Source organism: Camponotus floridanus, unplaced genomic scaffold (assembly GCF_003227725.1).
Source record: "Camponotus floridanus strain SB8 unplaced genomic scaffold, Cflo_v7.5 scaffold36, whole genome shotgun sequence".
NCBI classification, from domain to species: domain Eukaryota; kingdom Metazoa; phylum Arthropoda; class Insecta; order Hymenoptera; family Formicidae; genus Camponotus; species Camponotus floridanus.
In genome coordinates this window covers 711088-734385 of record NW_020229503.1, presented here as the reverse complement: position 1 = coordinate 734385, position 23298 = coordinate 711088, and the positions used below count along the sequence as shown (strand labels likewise).

Sequence of the window (23298 nt, the reverse complement as noted above, 5' to 3'; positions counted from 1 at the left end):
TATAATGTGATGAATTTGTAATGTCATGAACGATGATATATCGTGCTTAAAAGGAGAATAATAAAAAAATATATAAATATAATATAAGATATAACATATAAATATAATATAAATATAATATAATAAATATATATATAAATATAATATAATAAATATAATATAAATATAAAATCTATAATAATAAATAATAAATAATAAAGTATAATAATAAAACATAATAAAATAATAAAATAATAAAAATAATTAAATATAATATATTTAATTATTAAATAATTAAATATAATATATTTTTTATTATTTTATTATTTTATAATTTTAATAATAAAACATTTAATAATTTAATAATAAAATAATAAAAATAATTAAAATAATTAAATATAATAATAAAAGCTCTAAATATATATATATAGCTTTTATTATTATATTTTATTATTTTTTATTATTTTATTATTTTATTCTATTTTATTATTATACTTTATTATTTATTATTATAATTATTAATATATATATATATAAATATATATAAATATATATAAATATATATAAATATATTATATCAAATCTCTCTTTATAAAACTGTTACGTGTGTGATGGAAATAATAATAATAATTGGAGAAACTCGAGAATCTCGATTTAAAATTCCCTCCATATGGTGTTATCGAGATGGCGCTCTATTCGTATAATTTTTTCACATCCCCATCTACGTCAACTTTAGCCGCGCGCACGTGACGTTGAACGGGTGAAAAACACGAGAGGAAAACTGACGTGTCCTAATAATCAACAACGTGGCAACGCGACAGTACGTCCTCGCATATTCGCGCTTCGTTTCCTGAATCGGGTGATATTTTTTTTCCCTCGTCGCGTGGCCAGCGTCGCGATGTCAAAGAGGTTAGAAAAATAGAGAAGAGGAGAAATCCAGTCACGAATTTCGGCGTTTGATCGTCGACAACCAGAAGCGAAGGTTATGTCCGATGACAGTAGGTGATGACACTTGAACTGGCATAAATCACTCGTCTTTATATTCTCATCGTCATCGTCGAGAATCCAGAGCGGACTTGACTTGAAACGATATGCGGTGACGAGCGGTGGATTTTTGACTTGACACCGGATGATCCTGAACGATCGGTGGGGATAACCTTGAACGTCAACGCGAGTAAACGTGGCGCGAGTTGAATATTGCTGGCTGATCCAGGACGAAAGGTGAAGAACGAAGAAAAGAATGAAGAGAAAATCGGACAGGGAAAACAGCGTCGTCGAAGACGGCGTCGTCGACGCGAATAATACTCAGGAACCCTCCGATCTGCGAGGTGACGAGAAGAACATCGCGATCCTGTTCTTCTTGTACCTGCTCCAGGGCATCCCCTTGGGATTATGCGGTTCGATTCCCATGCTGTTGCAGAATAGAGGGGTTTCTTATCGACAACAGGTAGGAAAACTATTGTGGCCAAGCACGTAAAAAACGGGATCCGAGCATTGAGAATTATATACAGGGTGGCCTCGAACGTTCCAGCCAGACTTTGAGATCTTATAGGAAATTTAATTCTGAACAAAAAATTTCTGATAAACGTAGGTCGAAAAATGCTTCCTTAAGAAGTTATCGCTCAAAAACCTCTGATGAAGGAAGAGCAAAAGATGAAAGGAAAATGAAATAAAAAGAAAATTAAATTAAATAAATTTCTTGAAAGAAACGATAAAAATAAAAAATAAAAATCTTTTTCTTTTATGAAAATAAAATAATTTGTTTTTTAACTAACTTTTATTTTTTTGTTTGTTGTTACATTGCAGCAATATTACAATATTGCTGTAATATTACAACAATGATTTGTGCTGTATGGGATCCCATATTGCAGCAATATTATTATTATTGTTGTAACATTGCAGCAATATTATTATTATTGTTGTTGTAACATTGTAGCATTATTATTATTTGTAACATTGCAGCAACATTGAAATATTACTACAGAAATATTGCTGCAATGTTTTGTGCTGTACGGGATATGATTAGTTGTCTGACATTAAAGATAAGAAACAGCTGATCGGTTTAACTTCCCAGAGACTCAAAGTATAGGTACCAGTGCTCGAGTATTTACACGTCAGCGATTGTGTTTTATCTATTTTAGTACACATAAAATTTTTATCATTCGATATACAGAATGTTGCTAAAATATTTGATCAAATTTTCCATCACGTAATCCATGAATCATATCTAACTTTTCACGACCTACCTCGCGACACTTTCTAAAAGTGGATTAATATTATCACTGAAAAATAGTAAATAGTGAATTTTATTTATATGTTTATTATATTTATTATATTTAATTTATTATAATTATATTTTTATATAATATTATATAATTTATTATAATTATATAATTTATTATAATTATATTTATTATATTTATAGTGAATTTTATATTTTTAACTGACCATAATCAGTGAGATATAAGATAAAATAACAAAAAAAGAAAGCGTTTCCTGAAAATCAGTAAAATACTCACTGAAATGATTCTCAGTGAAATCTTATTTTACTGTTTAAATTAGTGATATTTTCACTGATTCACTTTTAGAGAAATACATTTGAATTAACAAGTCACAGTAAAAGTTAAGTCTTAAATAAAAAATAACGCTTACACCGTATTTTTCGTTGTCGCAGGCGGAATTTAGTTTCGTACAATGGCCATTCTCGTTGAAGCTCTTTTGGGCGCCGATAGTAGATTCCATATTCTCCCAAAAATTTGGACGAAGGAAAACATGGTTGATTCCTATCCAGTACCTAATGGGTATGTTTATGCTCCTTCTGTCGAATTACGTCGACTACTGGCTAGGCAAGGAACATGAGAAGCCTAATATCGAAATGCTGACCGCATTATTCTTCTCATTGAACGTACTTGCCGCGACACAGGACATTGTAGTTGATGGATGGGCGCTCACGATGCTTAAAAGGTACCCTAGCAAAGAAAATAATCCAGCTTCCAGTGTTTGCTGGTATCTAGATAATCATCTAGATAAAGAAATGGATCATCTTTATCTTTAACTAGATGAAGAGATACAAAGTATCTTTATCTTAGATGAAAAATATATGTCATCTTATCTAAAAATTGTCTAAGATGACGTTTTCATTATGCAAAAAAGTTTTCCAAAAATCTAAAGCAAGCTTCTAAAAATCTATCTAAAATATCTAAAATATATTTTTTATATTATTATTATTAATATATTATAAATATAAATTAATAAATAAATATTTATCACATCATTTATATACCTTTTTGCTATTATTTAAATATTCTTTAGGAAAAGAGAAAGAATATGTGTTTATGATTTTAATATCCCATTTATAATCTGCGTCACATTTTTTACAAATATTTATAGTCTTCTAAAATAAACAAAAATATCTAAATAATTATCTAGATTATCGCAATAATTATCTCATCTTTCATCTAGATTAAGTAAAAGCAAAATCGTTTTTATCTCATCTAAGATAAATTTACGGATTTTTATCTTTATCTTTATCTAGATAATTTTGAAATTATCTAAAGCAAACACTGCCAGCTTCGTATATGAATATAAGTAATATTTCTTCTAAGTCATATTTCTGTTTAATTAATCGATCTCCTTATTAAGGTGTAACGTCGGATATGCGTCCACTTGTAATAGCGTTGGCCAAACGGCTGGTTACTTCATCGGTTACGTGTTGTTTATTTCGCTGGAATCCGCCGAATTTTGCAACAGCTACCTAAGATCAGTCCCTTCTGACGTGGGCATGCTAACTCTACCTGGTAAGAAGGTTCTGTTTATCGGTGGAATTATTATAAATCTACTTACAAGGTCTTTCTCTAATATGTATTCTTATACCTGTAGGATTTCTGTATTTCTGGGGCTGGACGTTTATCGTTACGACGACATTTATCGCGTTATTCAAACATGAAAATAAGGGGAGACTGTCGAAAGGCGAAGAGCTAAACAGGGATATTAAACACGCGTACAAGCTATTGTGGGACATAGTTAAATTACCAGCCATAAAGACCACGATCATATTCCTCCTGACTGCAAAGGTTCGATATCTAAAATTAGAATTTAATTTTATTAATTATAATTTAATTGCGCTGGATGTGACGTAGAGAGTTGATTTCATTCATTACGTTCTGCAGATCGGATTTTCGGCATGTGACGCTGTGACGAGCTTAAAGCTCATAGAAGCCGGAATCCCCAAGGAAAAGTTCGCTTTTATGGCTGTGCCGATGATACCACTGCAAATAATTTTGCCATTAGTTATCTCGAAATATACTGCTGGGCCCAGACCTATGGACGTTTATGTGAAAGCTATGCCTTACAGGTAATTAGTGTGTAATTCATATGATGATGATGATGATGATGAATAGTTTCTCTACCGAGCAATTTATAAAGTAGTTTGTATGTGATACAGGCTGGCTTTCGGCTTAATAGCGGCTACTTTGGTGTGGATTACGCCGTTCGTGGTAATAAATGGATATGTTCCAGCTTATTATTTCGTCGTATTGATAGGTCTCTACTTCATACATCAGGTAAATATTAATAGGGATTGTGTCTTCTTTATACAGGGTGTTTTAGACCACTCATACCACCGATTTAAAAACTAGAGAAGTGGTTATTTCAAAAAAGTAAAAACATTTTCTTTATAATTTGGGTGCGCTCTATCGAATGGTGATATTTTCAATTTTACATAAACCATATAAATCAATTGGTGTAAAGAAAACACATAGTTATTTTTAAGAAAAAATATATAATTTACAATTAACAATTACATATTTTTAACTATGTGTTTTCTTTACACTAATTGGTTCCTCTCATTATTTTGTACGTAAAAGTATTAAAGTAAGATAATCGAAAAGTGAATATTTTACAAGATATTTTATGGTTTATGTAAAATTAAGAAATGATTTCAAACCTCATAACTCGAAAAGTACTTCATGGAAAAATAATTTATTATAGTGTTTTGGAAAGCTCTCGACGTAAGCTACAAGAATATGCAATTGAAAAATAGGTGATTCCATTAAAAAAAATGCACTTCCGGTCTGAATCGCCTATTTCCGGCCGGAATCAGAAGTTGAAAATATCACCATTCGATAGAGCGCACCCGATTTATAAAGAAAATGTTTTCACTTTTTTGAAATAATCACTTCTCTAGTTTTTAAATGGGTGATCTGAAACATCCTGTAGATGCCAAGAGAACGATCCGGATTTAATTGTTTATTTGTTTGCAATTTTTTTTTAGATTTGCGTAAGTAGTATGTTCGTGGCGTCGATGGCTTTCTTTGCGAAGGTCAGTGATCCGGCTGTTGGTGGCACTTACATGACACTGCTCAATACTTTATGCAATCTCGGTGGGAATTGGCCGGCTACGGCCGCGCTTTGGTTCGTCGATCCTTTAACGTTTAGACGATGCAGTACCGATTATGCAAACGATTGCAGCACAATTACGGAGAGAGAGGTTGGTCGCGCAGTACTTTGTCTTCTTTTCTCGTCGTAATTCATAATTAATATACATTATAAAAGTATTATACAAATCGATAAAATATTTATCTATTATTTTTTCAGCTCTGTGCGAATACCGATAACGGCGTTTGCGTCATGCAGCTCGACGGTTATTACATAGAAAGCATCATCTGCTTAATCATAGGCTTCTCCTGGCTTAGGTGGGGTCGTAGAAAAATTAATATATTGCAAGCGAAACCGATGTCAGTTTGGAAAATCGTATTTACTCGTAACAGGTAACATATCGGCTCAGTGTTATAGAGTTGTTTAATATTGGGACCTGTAAAATGGTTAGAAAATTCTCTACGACGAGTTGACGCTATATAAAGCATGTCCACCGGATCGAGAATTCAGCTGGAAAAGTACATTAAAAATACTTTGAGAGTTTTACGTTCACAAAAGGTAAAGTGGATGACGTCCAGTCAAAAACCGCATCGATCTAACAACTTTGTGGACACTGTATATGAGACATATAATATACAGTGTCATATAATATATTATATAAGCCATGCGCATGCATCATTTCCTGCACGTTTACCAGTGTTCCAGTTTTATGAATGTGCATGAAGTGAATCGATATAATAATTCGCCTCGGAAAACAATATATTAGCTATAGAATATATATACATATATGTATTTTATATATATATATATATATATATATATATATATATACAAAATGTATATATAGACTTTACGAGGAGAAAACACAATATTATAATATTAACAATTTAAATAAATATTCCGTGCGTAATAAAATGATCTCTATTGGTTGTCATTCTTGATAGTCATTATTGATTTCACTAATTTAAGCAATATGATTTAACATTACAATGCATTATATATATTCATATATATCCATATGTATGTATGTATATATATGTATATAAAATATATATTGTAATTTTTTTATATATAAATATGTAATATATAATATTACAATATATTATATAAATACTATATATATATAATATTTGTAAAATTATTGTATTTATATTGTTATTATTGTATGTATTAGGAAAAATATATATGTATATACAATATTAAATAATATAATTTTATTATATTATTTATTTATTATTTAATTATATATGTATAATTTTACTATATAATAACGTATATTTTCCATTTTTATTTATTTGTTATACATATATATTTACCAATTAACGAGTGAGATATCTTATTCCGAAATGATGCATTACGAGAGAAACATAATGTGATTTTTTACAGAGCATTATTACATATCATTTAGACAAAGTTTGTACAAATTCGCGATTTGTTGCTTTTTTGTAAAAAGATTAGATTAGAATTTTTTTCAAACCATATAACATTTTGAATTATAACGTATTAGATTATATTTTACAAATGTCGTAAAAGTAACAAACATGTGACATGTGCGGCAATATATGAATTTATAGTTTATTATTGAATGCATATAGTTGAAAGTATTTTATGTACGCGCGTAAATTGATGAATGCATGTTAATAAAAGTTTTTCATATAAAAAGAGAATCGGAACTGGTATATATATATTTTATTCGATAATTCTTTTATATATCTTCCTGACATAATTGTAGCTGTTTAGACATGAAATATATGCGATCGTCAAAATGAAGATGAATTATTAATATGTATATGAAAATGAGTTAACCAGGTATAGAGTCGTAGCTTTAGATATCATTGTAGATAGATGCAAATTATCCGCGTGGGTATTTATGGCGATCAATGTGTCACGTAAGAATCAAGCGCACGAGCGATGTCACTGCGATAAATTTAACTCTTGTGATCGCATATTTAATTTATTACATATTTGTAAGGTTTTGTATATTCACATTATTTTCATTATTCGATATAGCTACAAAATTAAAAATATGCTTTTGTAAATAAATTAATTGAATTTTTAACCGTTGCTAAAAATCATTCCATGCGTTTTAAAAAATGCGTTGTTATTAATAATTATAACTGCAGGATATATATTATATACATTGTGTGTATTATTTTGAAACTTGCACGTTGCATTGCTTTAAATTATATTTATCACTCACTATTACATTAGAAGGGGATATATATTGTTTATTAAATGTTAATGTAATTAGGGACAGAATAACACGGTCATTCCCATAACAATGAAAGAAAAAGAAAGGAAGACACGGGGAAAGAGAATATTTCGTCGTATATAATCATACTTATTAATACTTATACTTTCGCGGAATAAAAGAAACGACGATGAAATTTAGAAACATTTGTGCGTAATATAAAATATATATAAAATAATTTCTCTCTAAATTAAATTTTTCTTCGTTAAATACATACGCAATATTCTAAAACATAATTAATGTTAAAAAAATAAAATCGATTAATTAATTATATAATAATAATCACAAAGAGAAACGCGACGTTACAATACTTCGTTGATTGTATTAAAAAAACACGATCATCAACAATTCTTAAAATTATACAAATTACTCGTAATTAGTCGGAGACTAGATGAGGCTAAGTATACCAAAAATATATAGTTATTTGTACCAGACAAAACTTTCGAGAAGAGTTGTACGAGTCCGTCTATCTTTTGCAAGATCGATATTTACAAAATATATATTTTACGCTTAAACTTTCAATTTCAAGTAAATTTTTGTGTGTCAAGTGAAGCCGCCGAAATACAAAGAAAGCATATAAACAGAATAGTAGAAAGTAGATTCTACATAAGACATGAAATAAATTGCGACATTTAAGTAGCCGAATATATTAATTGTGCGTTAATTACATTAAAATTAATTGAAAATTGTTGAAGATTACGTTATTTTGTTCTGTATTTCGTTGCATTAACCTGTATTGTGCTTCGTTGTCGGCAGCTTTACTTCGGTATTAAAGTTCATACGATTTTCGCGACTTCACTAGTAAAAGAATTAAACAAGGAAAACACAAAATTGATAAAAAAACATAACTTATCTTTAGTGAACAAGTTCCTTGTCATCCAAAATAGGTGCTTTGTCGCTTTTTGGGCTAACTCGCAACGTCGATCCCCATTTTGTACCTTTTTCTGCCTCTGAGGTGGCCATCAAGATGGAATATGAGTTTGGAGTAGTGGTTGCTTCTTTACTATAATGGATACCGTACAGGAAGTAAATCATCATTCCTGAGGAAGAGCCAGAAAAAGGAGTCGAATTAGAAATTGAAATTAATTAATATATTCAATTTCAGAATATTTTATATCGTTAAATTTATATATCGTCATATTTCCTCTTATACAGGATGTCCCATTTTAATCGATTACTCCGAATAACTTTTTTAATTTTGATTGTAGAAAAAAATATTTCAGACAAAAGTTGTATGGCTTGAAGGGGGACATAAAATGGTGTCATTAGTTTGACATTGAAGAGTCACCTGAAGATCACGTGAAGGTCACATCCAACTTTTTAAATGGGACACCCCAAATACTTTTACATATTCTTGTAGCTTGCCTTAAGAGCTCTCCAAAACACTATAATAAAGTATTTTTTCATTGAGTACTTTCCGAGTTATGAGGCTTGAAATAATTTCTCAGTTTTACATATATTATAAAATATTTAGTAAAATATTCATTTTTTGATTATCTTACTTTAGCACTTTTATGTACAAAATAATGAAAGGAATCAATTGGTGTAAAGAAAACACAGTTGTTTTAAAGAAAAAATATGTAATTGTTAATTGCAAATTACATATTTTTTCTTCGAAACAATTATGTATTTTCTTTACACCAATTGATTCCTCTAATTATTTTGTATATAAAAGTATTAAGATAGGATAATCGAAAAATAAATATTTTACTAGATATTTTATGATTTATGTAAAATTAAGATATTATTTTAAGCTTCATAACTCGAAAAGTACTCAATGAAAAAATACTTTATTATAGTATTTTGGAAAGCTCTTGAGGCAAGCTACGAGAATATGTATAAGTATATAGGGTGTCCCATTCAAAAAGTTGGAGGTGACCTCTACGTGACGTTCAGATGACTCTTCAAGGTCAAACTAATGACACCATCTCTCTCCCTTCAAGCCATACAACTTTTGTCTGAAACATTTTTTTCTACAATCAAAATTAAAAAAGTTATTCGAGGTGATCGATTAAAATGGGACACTCTGTATAAATAGTACTAACTAATAATAATTAATTTACCGACTGTCATCCATACGAAGAACCGTAACCACGTCATCGAAGACAAATGCATTATCAGACCCATGTTGAAGAGGATGCTTAGCGCTGGTATGAAGGGTACCAGCGGTACCCGAAACTTCCCATTCGGCGGATTTTGTCTATGAGCACCAATGACGAAAAGACCTAAGAGTAAATCTGAGATAAATAAATATAACCGAAGAGAATGGAAACAAGTAGATATTTTATATCCTGCCAAGATTGAAAGAAATTTGAAGTAAACTCACTCGCGATGAGTAGCGGAAGATAGATCGCCGCGGAAAGGTAATCGCTCTTCGTGAATGGAACTGTCGTTTCAAACGCTATTATTAGGAAAATACTCAGGAAGGCGCAGGTTATCGTATAAATAAGTAGACAGGCGGTCATGATGTGTCTGGTATCATAATCCTCCAACCATTCTTCCATCCAGGCGTATCGTGGTTTGAATCTACCAGCTCCTTCGCATAGTAACTATATGAACGATTGATCATAAAGTATGAATAGACCCAACCAAAATTCAGGTGTTTGATGCATTGTTACTAAGGTTTATACTTCTTAGGATTAAAATATTTTCAAGTTTCATTATATCTAATAGTGTGAGTCTCGATCAAAGAATCACATGTACCCTTGATGAAGACCTACTTCGGATTTGACGGATGCCATGCTGCTGTAATTGCTGGAATCCGCTTCCTCCGTGGGTGGCGAGGACAGACTGCTCGGCGTAGTGACGCTGGATTGATCGGACGACTGTTGCTCAGGTAGATACCTCAGCATAATGACGCTGACCGCGACGATAGTGTACGCGAGGAGAGTGCCGATGGACATAAACTCCACCAGATGTTGAAGGTCAAATACTAGAGCGATTAAGGCACTGAATAGTCCACTTATGACAAGATTCCACATCGGCACTTGCGTTCGCTCGTTGATGCGGCCAAGAAAGCCGAATAACAGACCGTCGTTCGCCATGGAGTACATTGTCCTCGGGAGAGAGAAGAGGGATCCGAAAAGGGTCGTCGTCATTCCGCAAAGAGCACCCACGCTAGAATGTGCAAAATCCGAACATTAGTATATGTGTAAATTTTAATTAATAATTAATAAATAATTTTAGTAATAAATAATATAATAATATAATATAATAATAATAATATATAATATAATATAATAATAATAATTAATAAATAATTTTAATAATTTTAATAATAATATAATATAATAATAATAATTAATTAATAATTTGAATAATAAATAAATAATAATAAATAATTTTAATTAATAATAAATAATTAAATTATTCTTTACTATAAAATACTGTCTTTTTTCCCCATAAGGATCCATGAAGCGGAATTGTAACTTTGAACTTGAAGAGGGAGAAGAATATTCAAGCGTTAGATATTATATTTTTAACTTTCTGAATATTTCGATCAATTATGCAGTCGATACTATTGGATGTATGGTATAAAAAATGATAAAAAAGAAATTAATTTTTCATAAGTATAAGATTTTCTCGAGAGAGCTGTTAAATCGAAGCGTTACTAAAAAAAGTCAATAGGAGTAAATTTTTAAATTTCTACCTTATTACATATTTAGCCCACGGGATACCTCTGGATGAAAAGGCTTCTGGAAGAGCCGCGATAGAATTGATCGCCCAATATGGTACGACCAACGTCAGGGCGCCGCTGACCATCATGTATCCGATGGTAACTATCACCATAGAGATCATCGTCGCCAGGGGAATACTTCGTCCGGGATCGCGAGCCTCCTCCCCGGAAGTCGCGATCGAATCGAAGCCGACATACGCGTAGAAGCATGTTGCTGCGCCTGAATAAAAAAATACGTCAGAATTCTATAATTCTCAATATAATTCTTCTTCTGCGTTTTTACGAATAATTAAACAAATGTTAAATATTCATTTCTCTCACTAATTGCAAAAATTTTATTTATATTTCACCGACATTATTTTTTATTTATTACATTAACATTATAGAGGAATAGCCATCCGTTATTTGGTTCCTTCTACTATGTAATATAATCCGAGAAAAAATATATATATGCATGTAAACATATATAATATATTAAATATATAATTATGTATATTATAATTGCCATCGATCACAGCCCTTCTTACAATATAATGCAAACTTTCTCACATTATAGGGTGTTTCTTAATAAGCGAAAAATTTTAGGAGATGATTCTTTGTCGAAATTAAAGGGGGTTTTTCATATAAACATATACTTCTAGATCTCTGTCTATGGTTACACTTCTCCAAAAATGGGGATAAAAATTAAATTTTTATTTTTTTAGATTTTATAGTATTTTTTATTATAATTTTGTTTTTATTCCAATTTTTTCAACATTTACTCTAATTTTAGGTTTATTTTAAAATTTAATTCTCGTAATTCACAAAACCTATGCTATTTTATTATTATTTTCTTTTTTAACTACTGATTTTATGAAAAAAATAAGAAAGATAAAAAGATCTCTAAATAAATCAAACTTTTTAATGCATATTTTTAGATGATCATATTCCGGCCCATTAAAAAGATCTAATAAAAAACTGAATAGAGGTTGCTAGTTTCATTGCCTTACAATAATACGGGAGGCTGAAAAAAATATTAATAAATAATCTTTTTACTAGTAGAAAATATCCACCTAATTTCATTTCTTTAACTTGTTCCACATTTGAGAAAAAAATAAATCTAATTTTTACCCCCATTATTAGAAAAGTGTAACTCCACAGAGATGTAGGAGTATATGTTTATATGAAAACCCCCCCTTAATTTTCGACAAAGAATCATTTCCTATAATTTTTCGCACTTATTAAGAAACACCCTGCATCCCTGTAGAAAGGGATTCTAATTAAACGGGTGAAGGATGACTTGCCTGTGATGACGCCGCCGAAACCATATGGCAAAAGACCCCCGTTTTCGCTGCTCCAATTCGTAATATCTGCATAATAAATCCCCAGAACGATGACCAGTCCCATCACTGCGAGATTGACGATGGTTAGCAGCGAATTCACCGTCGTTGATGCCTTCACCCCTAATCCTAAAAGCGTAGCGTAAGCTAGACATAATCCACTGGCCAGAAAATCCGGAACAGCACCCAGCGGCTCTCCCATGCTATATCCATCCATCACCACATCGCGCGTGTAGTTGCTAATCACACCGCCGACTAACGAATCCACGTATCCGCTCCAAGCCCTTGCTACAGATGCTGCGCCTAATGAATGATAGCTTCCTATTAAGATCCTTAAAATCCAAAGTAATAAAATAAATAAAATAAAATTTTAATTTATTTCTCATAATAATTTTTTTGTAATCCTAATAATAAATTAACTTAAAAAATTTTCTTTCTTTTTATTGCTATAAACAATTATTAACTTAATTTGATTTTTATTCTAATTAATTATTCTAATTTAATTTAAAATTTAATTTAAATTAAATTTAAAAATTTCATTAAAAATTAAAAATTTAATTTAAAATTTAATTTTTCCTTTCCTTTACTTCTTATTAATAAATACCTCAAAAATGTCTCTACGCAGGAATAATTTTTTTACCAATCACATGCTCCAAGATGAAATTCCATCCCAGTAATAAATCCAAAGTAATAAAATAAATAAAATAAAATTCTAATTTATTTCTCATAATAATTTTTTTGTAATTCTAATAATAAATTAACTTAAAAAATTTTCTTTCTTTTTATTGCTATAAACAATTATTAACTTAATTTAATTTTTATTCTAATGAATTATTCTAATTTATTTTAAAATTTAATTTAAATTAAATTTAAAAATTTAATTAAAAATTAAAAATTAAATTTAAAATTTAATTTTTCCTTTCCTTCACTTCTTATTAATAAGTACCTCAAAAATATCTCTACGCAGGAATAATTTTGTTACCAATCACATGCTCCAAGATGAGATTCCATCCCACGATGAAAGCCCAGAATTCGCCAATGGAGACGTATGTGTAGACGTATGCGCTGCCTGCCTTTGGCACTCGAGCAGCAAGCTCTGCATAACAGAGTGCTGCCAAAACGGAAGCCAGACCAGCCACAAGGAAGCTGAAAATCACACCAGGTCCAGCCGTGTCATGTGCAACCGTTCCTGTCAGCACGTAAATTCCAGCACCGACCATGTGACCCACGCCTGAAGGTATAATAAAGATTAATTAATATTAATTAATATCTTTTGTGATCGGATTATATTGCAATTATATTCAAGTCCTAAACATCTCCATGAGATATTTTTTCTCTCACATATAAATCTTATTATTTTTATTAATATTTGATGTAATCGTTGACTAATGCTCCGACTATCTTACTCCGACACTCGAGGCAATTATTCCGGATTGTTACGTTTATCACTATCACTCTTGATAATACGTACGTATAATAGCAAGTCGCTTGTACATGTTGCATATAAGTGTAATTAATTACGTTGAAATCAGAGATATACACATTATAAATAAATTACATTATAAATAACATTATAAATTACATTATAAATAAATTACAATTAAATTTAAATTTAAATTATAACTATATTGAAATAGGAAATACATCATGAAAATAATATCTTATTTCTTTGTAACATTTTTATTTTTTTTCGACTATTTTGAAATCTTTTTCTCTTATTTTTTTTAGAGAATTACAGTTATATACAAGTAAATTAAAAATATAAGTGCAATTATATTATATTGATAATTATATTGAAATAGGAAATACATCATGGAAATAATATCTTAATTCTTTATAACATTTTTATTGTTTTTCGGCTACTTTGAAATTTTTTCTTCGTACTTTTTTTGAAAGAATTGCAGTTATGTATAAATAAATTAAAAATATAAGTGCAATTATATATAATTATAATTATATTGAAATAGGAAATACATCATGGAAATATCTTATTTCTTTATAACATTTTAATTTTTTTTTCGACTACTTTGAAATCTTTTTCTCTCATTTTTTTTTAGAGAATTACAGTTATATACAAGTAAATTAAAAATATAAGTGCAATTATATTATATTGATAATTATATTGAAATAAGAAATATATCATGGAAATAATATCTTATTTCTTAATAATATTTTTATTTTTTTTTCGGCTACTTTGAAATTTTTTTCTTCTTACTTTTTTTGAGAGAATTTCAATTATGTATAAATAAATTAAAAATATAAGAGCAGTTATATATAATTATAATTACATTGAAATAGGAGGTACATCATGTATGAAAATATCTTTTTTTTCTTTTCTTTTCGGCTATTTTAAAATCTTTTCTTTTTACTATTCTTTAAAAATTACATTTATTTATAAAAGAATGGAAAATATTATTTACCAAGCAACGTGATGTCGAAGGTAGAAAGACATCTCTTCATTGGAGTCTCAAGCATGTCACCGTCCAATTTCTTCCGGCGATTCATCTTGTTATACAAGCCGGACATAACGTGACCCAGGATCATCCTTCGTACTGACGGCATAATGGATCCTACGAAATTTCAATTTCCAGTTATCGACGTACCGATTAAGATAAATGCCATTCCTCTCACGCGAGAAATAATCATTTAAATCGAATTTCGATAAATTCGTAATTAATTAAATTAATCGTCGATCGAATATATTTAAATTGCAAACGATATTTTCAATTAATTGTGGGACGATAAAGAGACGCACTTGGTGAGTCCTTATTGAATAAAAATAAATAAAAATCAATAAGACACAAAAATCATATTGGTGCCCTATGGCATTCCGATGCGAAATGTCACAATGACAAGTAGCGGCGAGCCGTCGTCGAGTGTCACCCATGCTTCCCTCGCGAACGATCGATAAGAAACAATCCTGGAATATCTCAAGGACACGTTGGGAGGTGTTACACAAAACGTACTTACGTAGTTGCAATTACACGGATATCCCGACGACGAAATATACGTCGACTGGGTCCCACGACGACTGTGTGCGATACCGCGAATAGCCACCGAAGGAGTCATATGCCATGCTATATACTATATAAAAGGAGCAAGATGCAACGCGGATGCGCGATGAGCGACCAATCAAGAATTGGCTTTTAAATGTTAGAAAAGCAATATCTCGTCCTAGCGTTAATTATTATTCCACGAATGTCGCAGACTAGAATAACTTTAATAATTTAATAATAATATATATAATGATATATAATTTTTTAATAATATATATATATATATATATATATATATATAAAATTTAATGAATGAATAATATATAAAAAAATAAATAATATATAATATATATAATTTAATAATATAATATAAATAATTTAAATAACGCGGTCTCTCAAGCTTTTCATTCTCTTCTTACGTGAATAATTTAAAAATTTGACTAATTTAAAAATTTTTTTATCGAACATGATCCTTTGGTTTCTCATATTTTTTCAAAGTTTCAATCTCTTAATTAAATTCTTATTATCATTTTGAACGTCAAAATCGAAGCGCGCGCTTGATATTATTACGTAAAGTAATATTTAAAATTTCTTTGTTCTACATTTGGGACTAAATTTTAATTAGATTGTATAATGCACGCGCGGAAAAATCAATTAACCGTCCGATATAAAAATATAGCACGTCTTTTTGATATACAGGGTGGACCAAAAGTCTGAATACAGTCCAATATCTCGTATAGAATGCATTTTAGAACAAAATGCTTTAGATAAAAGTTGTAAGAATTAAAAAGATGTATTTAACTGTAATATCCATTTGACATTGAGTGGCGTCGCCAAGGTCAGGACAAGATCAACTTGAATTTTTTGAATGGAACTCCCTATTTTTCATTACATATTCTTGTAGCTTACCTCGAGAGCTTTCCAAAACACTATAATAAAGTATTTCTTTATTAAGAATTTCGAGTTATAAGGCTTAAAATCATTTCTTAATTTTACATAAACCGTAAAATATTTTGTAAAATATTCATTTTTCAATTATCTTACCTTAATACTTTTATGTACAAAATGAGAGGAATCAATTAGTGTAAAGAAAACACATAGTTATTTCGAAGAAAAAATATGTAATTTGCAATTAACAATTAAATATTTTTTCTTAAAAGTAACTATGTGTTTTCTTTACACCAATTGATTCCTCTCATTATTTTGTATATAAAAGTATTAAGGTAAGATAATCGAAATATGAATATTTTACCAGATATTTTACGATTTATGTAAAATTAAAAAATGATTTCAAGCCTTATAACTCAAAAAGTACTCAATGAAAAAATATTTTATTATAGTGTTTTGGAAAGCTCTCGAGATAAGCTACAAGAATATGCAATAAAAAATTTGGGTTTCCATTAAAAAAAATCATGTTGGCCTTGACCTCGCCTTAACTCCTCCACTTAAGGTCAAACGGATATGATCATTGAATAGAACTTTTAAAACCCTACAACTTTGATTGGAAACGTTTTTCTCAGAAACGTTTCGTTTTCGAGATATTTGACCGAGATGTTTTTCCAGACTTTTTTAACACCCTGTATATGCACATGAGATACGTGATTGGTCGTTTCCGCGTTTGACAGGTTGCTCTCGCGAACAGCTGATAACGATCAGTTGAAAGGGCGCGTCTGTCGCGCGACATCAATATTCAAGTCGATTATCATCAAAGAAAATTGTTGAAAGGGATCTCACGCGTTTTTCGCGTAAGGTGATAAGAAAAATAATCTTGTCATCATCTGCGCGCGCGCGCGCGCGCTTCAATATTGACGTTACGTTCTTTCCTCAGCCGCTTTGTTTATCATTTTATAAACACGCTTTCGAGTCTACGTATCGTTGGCTTGCTTCATCCCTTCTCCCATGGTCGATAAAAACGAACGATAACCGCCGACTCGCCCGAGAGCAACGTGTGTCTCGATCGATTTTGATCAGATGCCAAATGTGTGATAGTCGAGGTGCTCCTTTCTCACGGTACGTTCTCACATCGGACAGATTCGGATCTCGATGATCCCGTACAAGTTGGGGCTCGCTCTTCAGGTTACATCTGTGCGCGACGCGAATCTACGTAATAACTTGTTACGTTGGAGAGGACGGTCAATTCCTCGTCCCGTCATTTTTCTCGCGAAAATGAGCACGGTTCTCGACGAGGACTTGTCCTAGGAGCCTGCTATTCTCACGAATTGCGTGAAAGTCGTAAATCGCAGTGGAAATCTAGTCGTAGAGAAATCTCCTAATTTCATGTCAACGTAACATTTGAACCATGGACGGAGAGGATCTCGTAGACGTGGACCCGCAGGAGCTACAGGAGACTCTTCAGACGTATAAAAAACTTGCCGACGATTTTGCGAACCATGACACAATTTTGAAGGTGAATCCTTCTACACAAAACATATGTTATTATTTTTATTATTTTAATTTTTTTTATTTTTATTATTTTTATTTTTTTATTTATTAATTATGTTCAGCTCTTTGTTCAATTTCTATACAAAACATAAGTTATTATTTTTTTATTTTTATTATTTTTATTTTTTTTATTTTTTTATTTATTAATTATGTTCAGCTCTTTGTTCAATTTCTATACAAAATATGTTATTTTTTAATTTAATTTTATTATTTTAATTTTTTTATTTATTAATTATGTTATTATTTATATCGGTTACAGGACAAAACAGTCTTATCCTACATAGCGTATGTATTAGAGGTACCTGATACAGATGTGGTGACCTTAGCTTTAGATGTTCTGGAGATATTTGTCAAGAATGTCGAGAATTATATACACATAACGTCTACTTTTGGGGTGCGTGAATCCTTAGAAGCAATTATTAACAAATACAGCCTGAGCGAACCAAAGTTGGCCAATCGAGCACAGCATATCAAAGATGACATAGAACGCATGAAACCACCTATATACAACTTGCGCAGTCGTTGTAGAAGAGTTATAGAGCCTAAAAAATTGAAGACTCATGTAATAGTTTTACATGTCCAAGGATTATTACCGGTAAGTGCTGTTTTAAATTGTAACTTGTTATAAAGTATGAAAAGTAAAAAGAATAGTTATAATTATATTCAGCTTCAAATATCAAAAAATAGTCATAATTATATTAAGCTATGTTGATAATAAATTATTTTAGGAAACTCGATCTGAGTTGGAAGGGATATTAATAAGAATCGAAGGTCTAGTTTCGCTTGTTGTTGATGTGGAGCATCAGCGTGTAACTATGCGCACCTTGAATTTTGTCACTGCAAAACAGATTGCGGAAGCAATTGACAAAAATACAGACAGCATGGAAGCGAGATTGGTGACAAGGAATAAATATAATCAAGAATTTCTGGTAAAATTGGTAAGAATTAGTGTAATTCCTTGTGATTTGCAGTTTGCTTTCTCTTTATGATAGAGAGATTCTCTTTTCTACTCTCTTTAGTATACTTTTTATTCATTAAACTATAAATAATTCTGATATGATTTAAAAAGAACAAAGAAGTATCGAGAAAAGTACGTTACTTTATAGAAAAAATAAAAACAAACAGAATAATATAGATATGTAAAAAGATTCTTAAGAAACGCGTAGAATAATCAAAATATGTCTTAAGAAAACAAACTAAACATTCAATGTTAAATAAATTTTATCGATGGATTCGACGTTATAAATTCAAAAATATATATAAATATATAAACTTACAGATACAAACGGGCGAAAATAGCGATGGTGATGAAATGCCCGATTATTTACCTGAAGAGGAAGAAGAGGATGATAGGGAAGGTGTTGTGTCATTATTCACTGGTTTAAAACAAAGCGCTTCATCTCTATATAAATCTACCGCCGAATTTCTAAGCAATTCATTTTATTGGTAAAATTTATAATTGTAATAGGAATTAATGTATAATTTGATTGTTGTGTAATTATAATTTTATTTATTTGAGATATCTCGATCGCTTTATCTGCCCTCTTAAAAGGGAGTTAGAAATCATTTGTAGATTGAGATAATATATAGGGATTTTATCTTTCTCCTTAATTTAGATCTTATATATATATTTTATATATATCTTATATATATATCTTATCTATATATATATATTATATATATATATATATATATATATAATCTTCTTATATATCGTATATATATATATATATATTTATAATTTTATACTTATATATGTACATTTTATATTAAATGTATATTTTATATTAAATATATATTTATATTAAGTATATATAAACGTTTATATATATAAATTTATATTATTATTATTTATATTATATTTATAATGAATATATATGAATTTATATTAAATAAATAAATTATATAAAATTATTATATAAAATTATATATAAATCTAAATCAAGGAGAAAGACAAATTCATTTTTAATCACAATCATCAATTCAATTACAATCATTTAAGAATCTCATTCCTATCAGTACATTTAGCTTGATAATAATCAAAGAGAAGTGATAAGACAGATTAATCGGTTTTTAATCAGTTTATAATAAATAATGTCTTTTTCTTCTCCCGTATTCTTAATAGAAAACTAACATGTACAAAGAAACTTCTAAGTCTTTACATCTATATTTGTAAAAAAAAAAGAAAATATGCTCTATATACACGGTGCCCCAAAATTCGCGGATATGGAATGCATAACGTGATTGTTCATGCGAAAAGAAGCAACTTTTTCCTTTGAAATTACGTCTAAACATTATTTTTTAAATGAGAGCAACTTTAAGCGAAGGAATAAGCGCTTAAGTTACACATGAATCAGGAGTGGCACATACATGGCATTTGAGTATATACGCTATTTTGCTATTTTATAAAAGTTTTATAAGAAATATGCGTGATATAATTATCGTTAGTTTCAATACAATACATTCAGTAAGAGAACATTTTCTATTTGATATCATCGAAGCAACGATTGAAAGTAAAAAAATAGATTAAATTACAGTGAATAATTTCTAAAATTATTGTTCCAATGTTCTAAAATTTTTTGACCTTGAAAAAGGCGATTAAATGTTTTAAAGTATATGCTCGAAATATAGATCTTCGATTTGTCTATACATATTTGCTTTGGTGATAAGATTTTCTTGTGCACGTTGGACCATTTCTGGTGCGATAGTTGCTCACTGAAGCTTCTTCTCAATCTTTAATATACAGGCCCCGAACGTTCCAGCTAGACTTTGAGATCTTATAGGAAATTTAATTCTGAACAAAAAATGCTTTCTTAAGAAGTTATCGCTCAAAAACCTTTGATGAAGGAAGAATTCACCTTTTGTTCTTCCTTCATCAGAGGGTTTGGAGCGATAACTTCTTAAGGAAGCATTTTTCGACCCATGTTTATCGGAAATTTTTTGTTCAGAATTAAATTTCCTATAAGATCTCAAAGTGGCTGGCCTCTGGCTGGCCCGTTCGGGACCCTGTATATAAACAAATAAAATTTGCATTTCGAATATATGTTTGAGAATGTTTAATCGTCTTTTCAGGGCCAAAAAAATTTTTAGAATATTGGGACAATTTTGTATCAAAATTTCTCACATGTTATCTAATGTACTTATTTTATTTTCAGTCGGTGCTTTGGTGATATCAAATAGAAAATGTTTTCTTATTCAATAAGTTGTATTGAAAATAGCGATATTTAAATATTATGCATAGTTTTTGTAAAATCTTTAATAAAATAGTAAATTAGCGTACACGTTCAATGCCATATGCGCTTCGACCCTGATTTATGCATAATCTAAAGCATTTATTTGTTAGTTTAAAGTTGCCTTCCTTTAAAAAGTAATGTTCGGATGCAATTTTGTAAGAAAAAATTGCTTCTTTTGGCATAAACAATCACGTTATGGATTCCATGTCCACGAATTCTGGGACACCCTGTATATTCGTATATATACAGGGTGTCCCACCTAGAAGTGGCCACCCCCTTTTAAACTAAAAGATATAGACCATAACAAATATATATGAAATTAAATGACTTTAACTGAACTTTATTGTGAGTATAGTGGTTGATTACAAAATTTATCTATATTAAAGAACGGAGAGATATGTATAATTTTTTTATAATAATGTAGATATTTTGATATAATAAAAGTTATAGCTGTTTGAAACGAATATAACGAAGTATGACTTAATGTAAATATTTTACATATTATACGAGATTTTCCGGCTTCAAATATCGCGGATGATGTCCACCATTTCATTTTCGGCCCTGCGATATAGCCAACTTCTGACTGAGTATCATGATTAAATGACAATATGACATACGTCAATCTCTAATGCGAGTCAGTTATGGTCTATCTCTTTTAGTTTAAAAGATAAAAGGGGGTGGCCACTTCTAGATGGGACACCCTGTATATATATATATATATATAGAGTTAACTTTTTATTTTTTTATATTTAACAATTATTATGGAACAAATATTCCATCTTGTGTTAACTGATTTAATATCAATAAAATCAATTATATATATACATATAAGCCATGTTATGTTGCATAATCAGAGCAATGTTTCTCGGTACATTCTAATAAATTAATATAAGCGTGTAAAAACTCCAATATATATACTAAAAATTTAATTATTTAATTAAAGAAATCTCTAATAAATGAGGTCATTTTATGGAAGCTTGTAATATAAATTATCAGATTACATGTATGACATGACATTCAATTCTACGGTACAATTCTTGCAATTAGATACAAATAAAACGAAAAAATTCCTAATATCTCGCGATTTTACAATAACTGCTATCAATGTTAACCAACTGTGTTTATTTACAAATTGCTTCTATTGTGAAAATTGTGCTATTTACAAAATTAATAAACTAATAACTTCCAACTGCTTGTCGAAATTTATGCATTTACATTAATATATATATGTATTTTATTTATGTATATGTTATATATTTCAAATTAATATAAAGAATGAAATATATAGAGATGAAACGTCTTGTAAATCAACTTTATTTTAGGTATAACACAAATTTTGTGTACTGCTTCTATTATTATACAATAATAGAACTCCGTCAGTTTTAGCTGCCACTGCACGAAAAGGAACAATTTATGCAACTACTCGCATAATGTATGAGACGTGGATACAATATGTATGATTACTACAAAGTACATCTCTCTAATAATATGTCTTAGAAATTATCTCAGTTTAAATGAGCACATCCAAATTGTTATTCTACCTTATTCTTAATTCGCTAAAAATTTCGGTGTTGTATTGTCCTATATATTTACAGATGTATATAATTGTCATTAAGGCAATCTGAGTTTCAAAGCAGGTACGCAATAGATGGATGCAAAACATCGTTCTTTTCGATTAATTGAGTAAACGCAACAATTCGTGGGTATGTGCATATACAAGAGAGATACAGCTAACGATATAATTATTAGTACCAGTATATATTTGCGGAATGAGTATGAGGTTTCCGCGTGCGGTCCAGTGTTATTGAGCTTCACTTTGAAACTCGCGTAAACCGACACTACACGTTTGACTGCGTAATACAATTCGCATCGTAAACTATATTTATAAATGCTTAAAGGCTGAAATCAATAAGTACATAGTCATTATACAGTTAATTATTCTTTGACTTTTGTTGGCTGTGAAGTAAAAACAAAAAAAAATTAAGTTTCTTACGTATATCTTAGGAGATGCGTACAATGACACAAA

At 29.9% G+C, this 23298-nt stretch overlaps 3 protein-coding genes across 5 annotated transcripts; 2 read left to right on the top strand and 1 right to left on the bottom strand.

The window, feature by feature from the left end:
* Positions 1-741: 741 nt before the first annotated feature.
* LOC105258056 (acetyl-coenzyme A transporter 1) lies at positions 742-6117 on the top strand. Its single transcript, XM_011269116.2, has 8 exons — positions 742-1426; positions 2654-2943; positions 3622-3776; positions 3859-4052; positions 4149-4333; positions 4424-4541; positions 5252-5467; positions 5575-6117. The coding sequence occupies exons 1-8, from the start codon at positions 1220-1222 to the stop codon at positions 5749-5751; spliced, it is 1542 nt and encodes a 513-aa protein (XP_011267418.1). The 5' UTR covers positions 742-1219; the 3' UTR covers positions 5752-6117.
* Positions 6118-7875: 1758 nt separating this feature from the next.
* LOC105258055 (cationic amino acid transporter 4) lies at positions 7876-15687 on the bottom strand. Of its 2 annotated transcripts, XM_011269114.3 has the most exons (9): positions 15572-15687; positions 15022-15171; positions 13584-13832; positions 12566-12904; positions 11256-11502; positions 10327-10723; positions 9933-10155; positions 9670-9843; positions 7876-8646 (listed from the first exon to the last, which is right to left on the bottom strand). In XM_011269114.3, the coding sequence occupies exons 2-9, from the start codon at positions 15161-15163 to the stop codon at positions 8462-8464; spliced, it is 1956 nt and encodes a 651-aa protein (XP_011267416.1). In that variant the 5' UTR covers positions 15164-15171; positions 15572-15687; the 3' UTR covers positions 7876-8461. The 2 variants fall into 2 exon arrangements, with proteins under 2 accessions (XP_011267416.1, XP_025266718.1); XM_025410933.1 differs by lacking the exon at positions 15572-15687 and having other exon boundaries at positions 9670-9831; positions 15022-15163.
* A 1559-nt stretch (positions 15688-17246) lies between these two features.
* LOC105258054 (armadillo repeat-containing protein 1) lies at positions 17247-22775 on the top strand. 2 transcript variants are annotated; one of them, XM_025410931.1, is made up of 5 exons: positions 17247-18004; positions 18299-18634; positions 18768-18977; positions 19319-19485; positions 22595-22775. In XM_025410931.1, the coding sequence occupies exons 1-5, from the start codon at positions 17897-17899 to the stop codon at positions 22656-22658; spliced, it is 885 nt and encodes a 294-aa protein (XP_025266716.1). In that variant the 5' UTR covers positions 17247-17896; the 3' UTR covers positions 22659-22775. The 2 variants fall into 2 exon arrangements, with proteins under 2 accessions (XP_025266716.1, XP_011267414.2); XM_011269112.3 differs by lacking the exon at positions 22595-22775 and having other exon boundaries at positions 19319-19489.
* The last annotated feature ends 523 nt before the right edge of the window (positions 22776-23298 follow it).

What these genes read in the sequence shown, in the direction of transcription:
- LOC105258056 (XM_011269116.2), top strand. Translation starts at nt 1,220, where the DNA reads ATGAAGAGAAAATCGGACAGGGAAAACAGCGTCGTCGAAGACGGCGTC. An exon ending in GCGCTCACGATGCTTAAAAG is followed by an intron (nt 2,944 to 3,621) that starts GTACCCTAGCAA and finishes CTCCTTATTAAG; the next exon opens with GTGTAACGTCGGATATGCGT. An exon ending in GCACAATTACGGAGAGAGAG is followed by an intron (nt 5,468 to 5,574) that starts GTTGGTCGCGCA and finishes TTATTTTTTCAG; the next exon opens with CTCTGTGCGAATACCGATAA.
- LOC105258055 (XM_011269114.3), bottom strand. Translation starts at nt 15,163, where the DNA reads ATGCCGTCAGTACGAAGGATGATCCTGGGTCACGTTATGTCCGGCTTG. An exon ending in TGGGCTAAATATGTAATAAG is followed by an intron (nt 10,724 to 11,255) that starts GTAGAAATTTAA and finishes TGCACATTCTAG; the next exon opens with CGTGGGTGCTCTTTGCGGAA. An exon ending in CTTCGTATGGATGACAGTCG is followed by an intron (nt 8,647 to 9,669) that starts GTAAATTAATTA and finishes GCTCTTCCTCAG; the next exon opens with GAATGATGATTTACTTCCTG.
- LOC105258054 (XM_025410931.1), top strand. Translation starts at nt 17,897, where the DNA reads ATGGACGGAGAGGATCTCGTAGACGTGGACCCGCAGGAGCTACAGGAG. An exon ending in ATGTCCAAGGATTATTACCG is followed by an intron (nt 18,635 to 18,767) that starts GTAAGTGCTGTT and finishes AAATTATTTTAG; the next exon opens with GAAACTCGATCTGAGTTGGA. An exon ending in CTAAGCAATTCATTTTATTG is followed by an intron (nt 19,486 to 22,594) that starts GTAAAATTTATA and finishes ACTTTATTTTAG; the next exon opens with GTATAACACAAATTTTGTGT.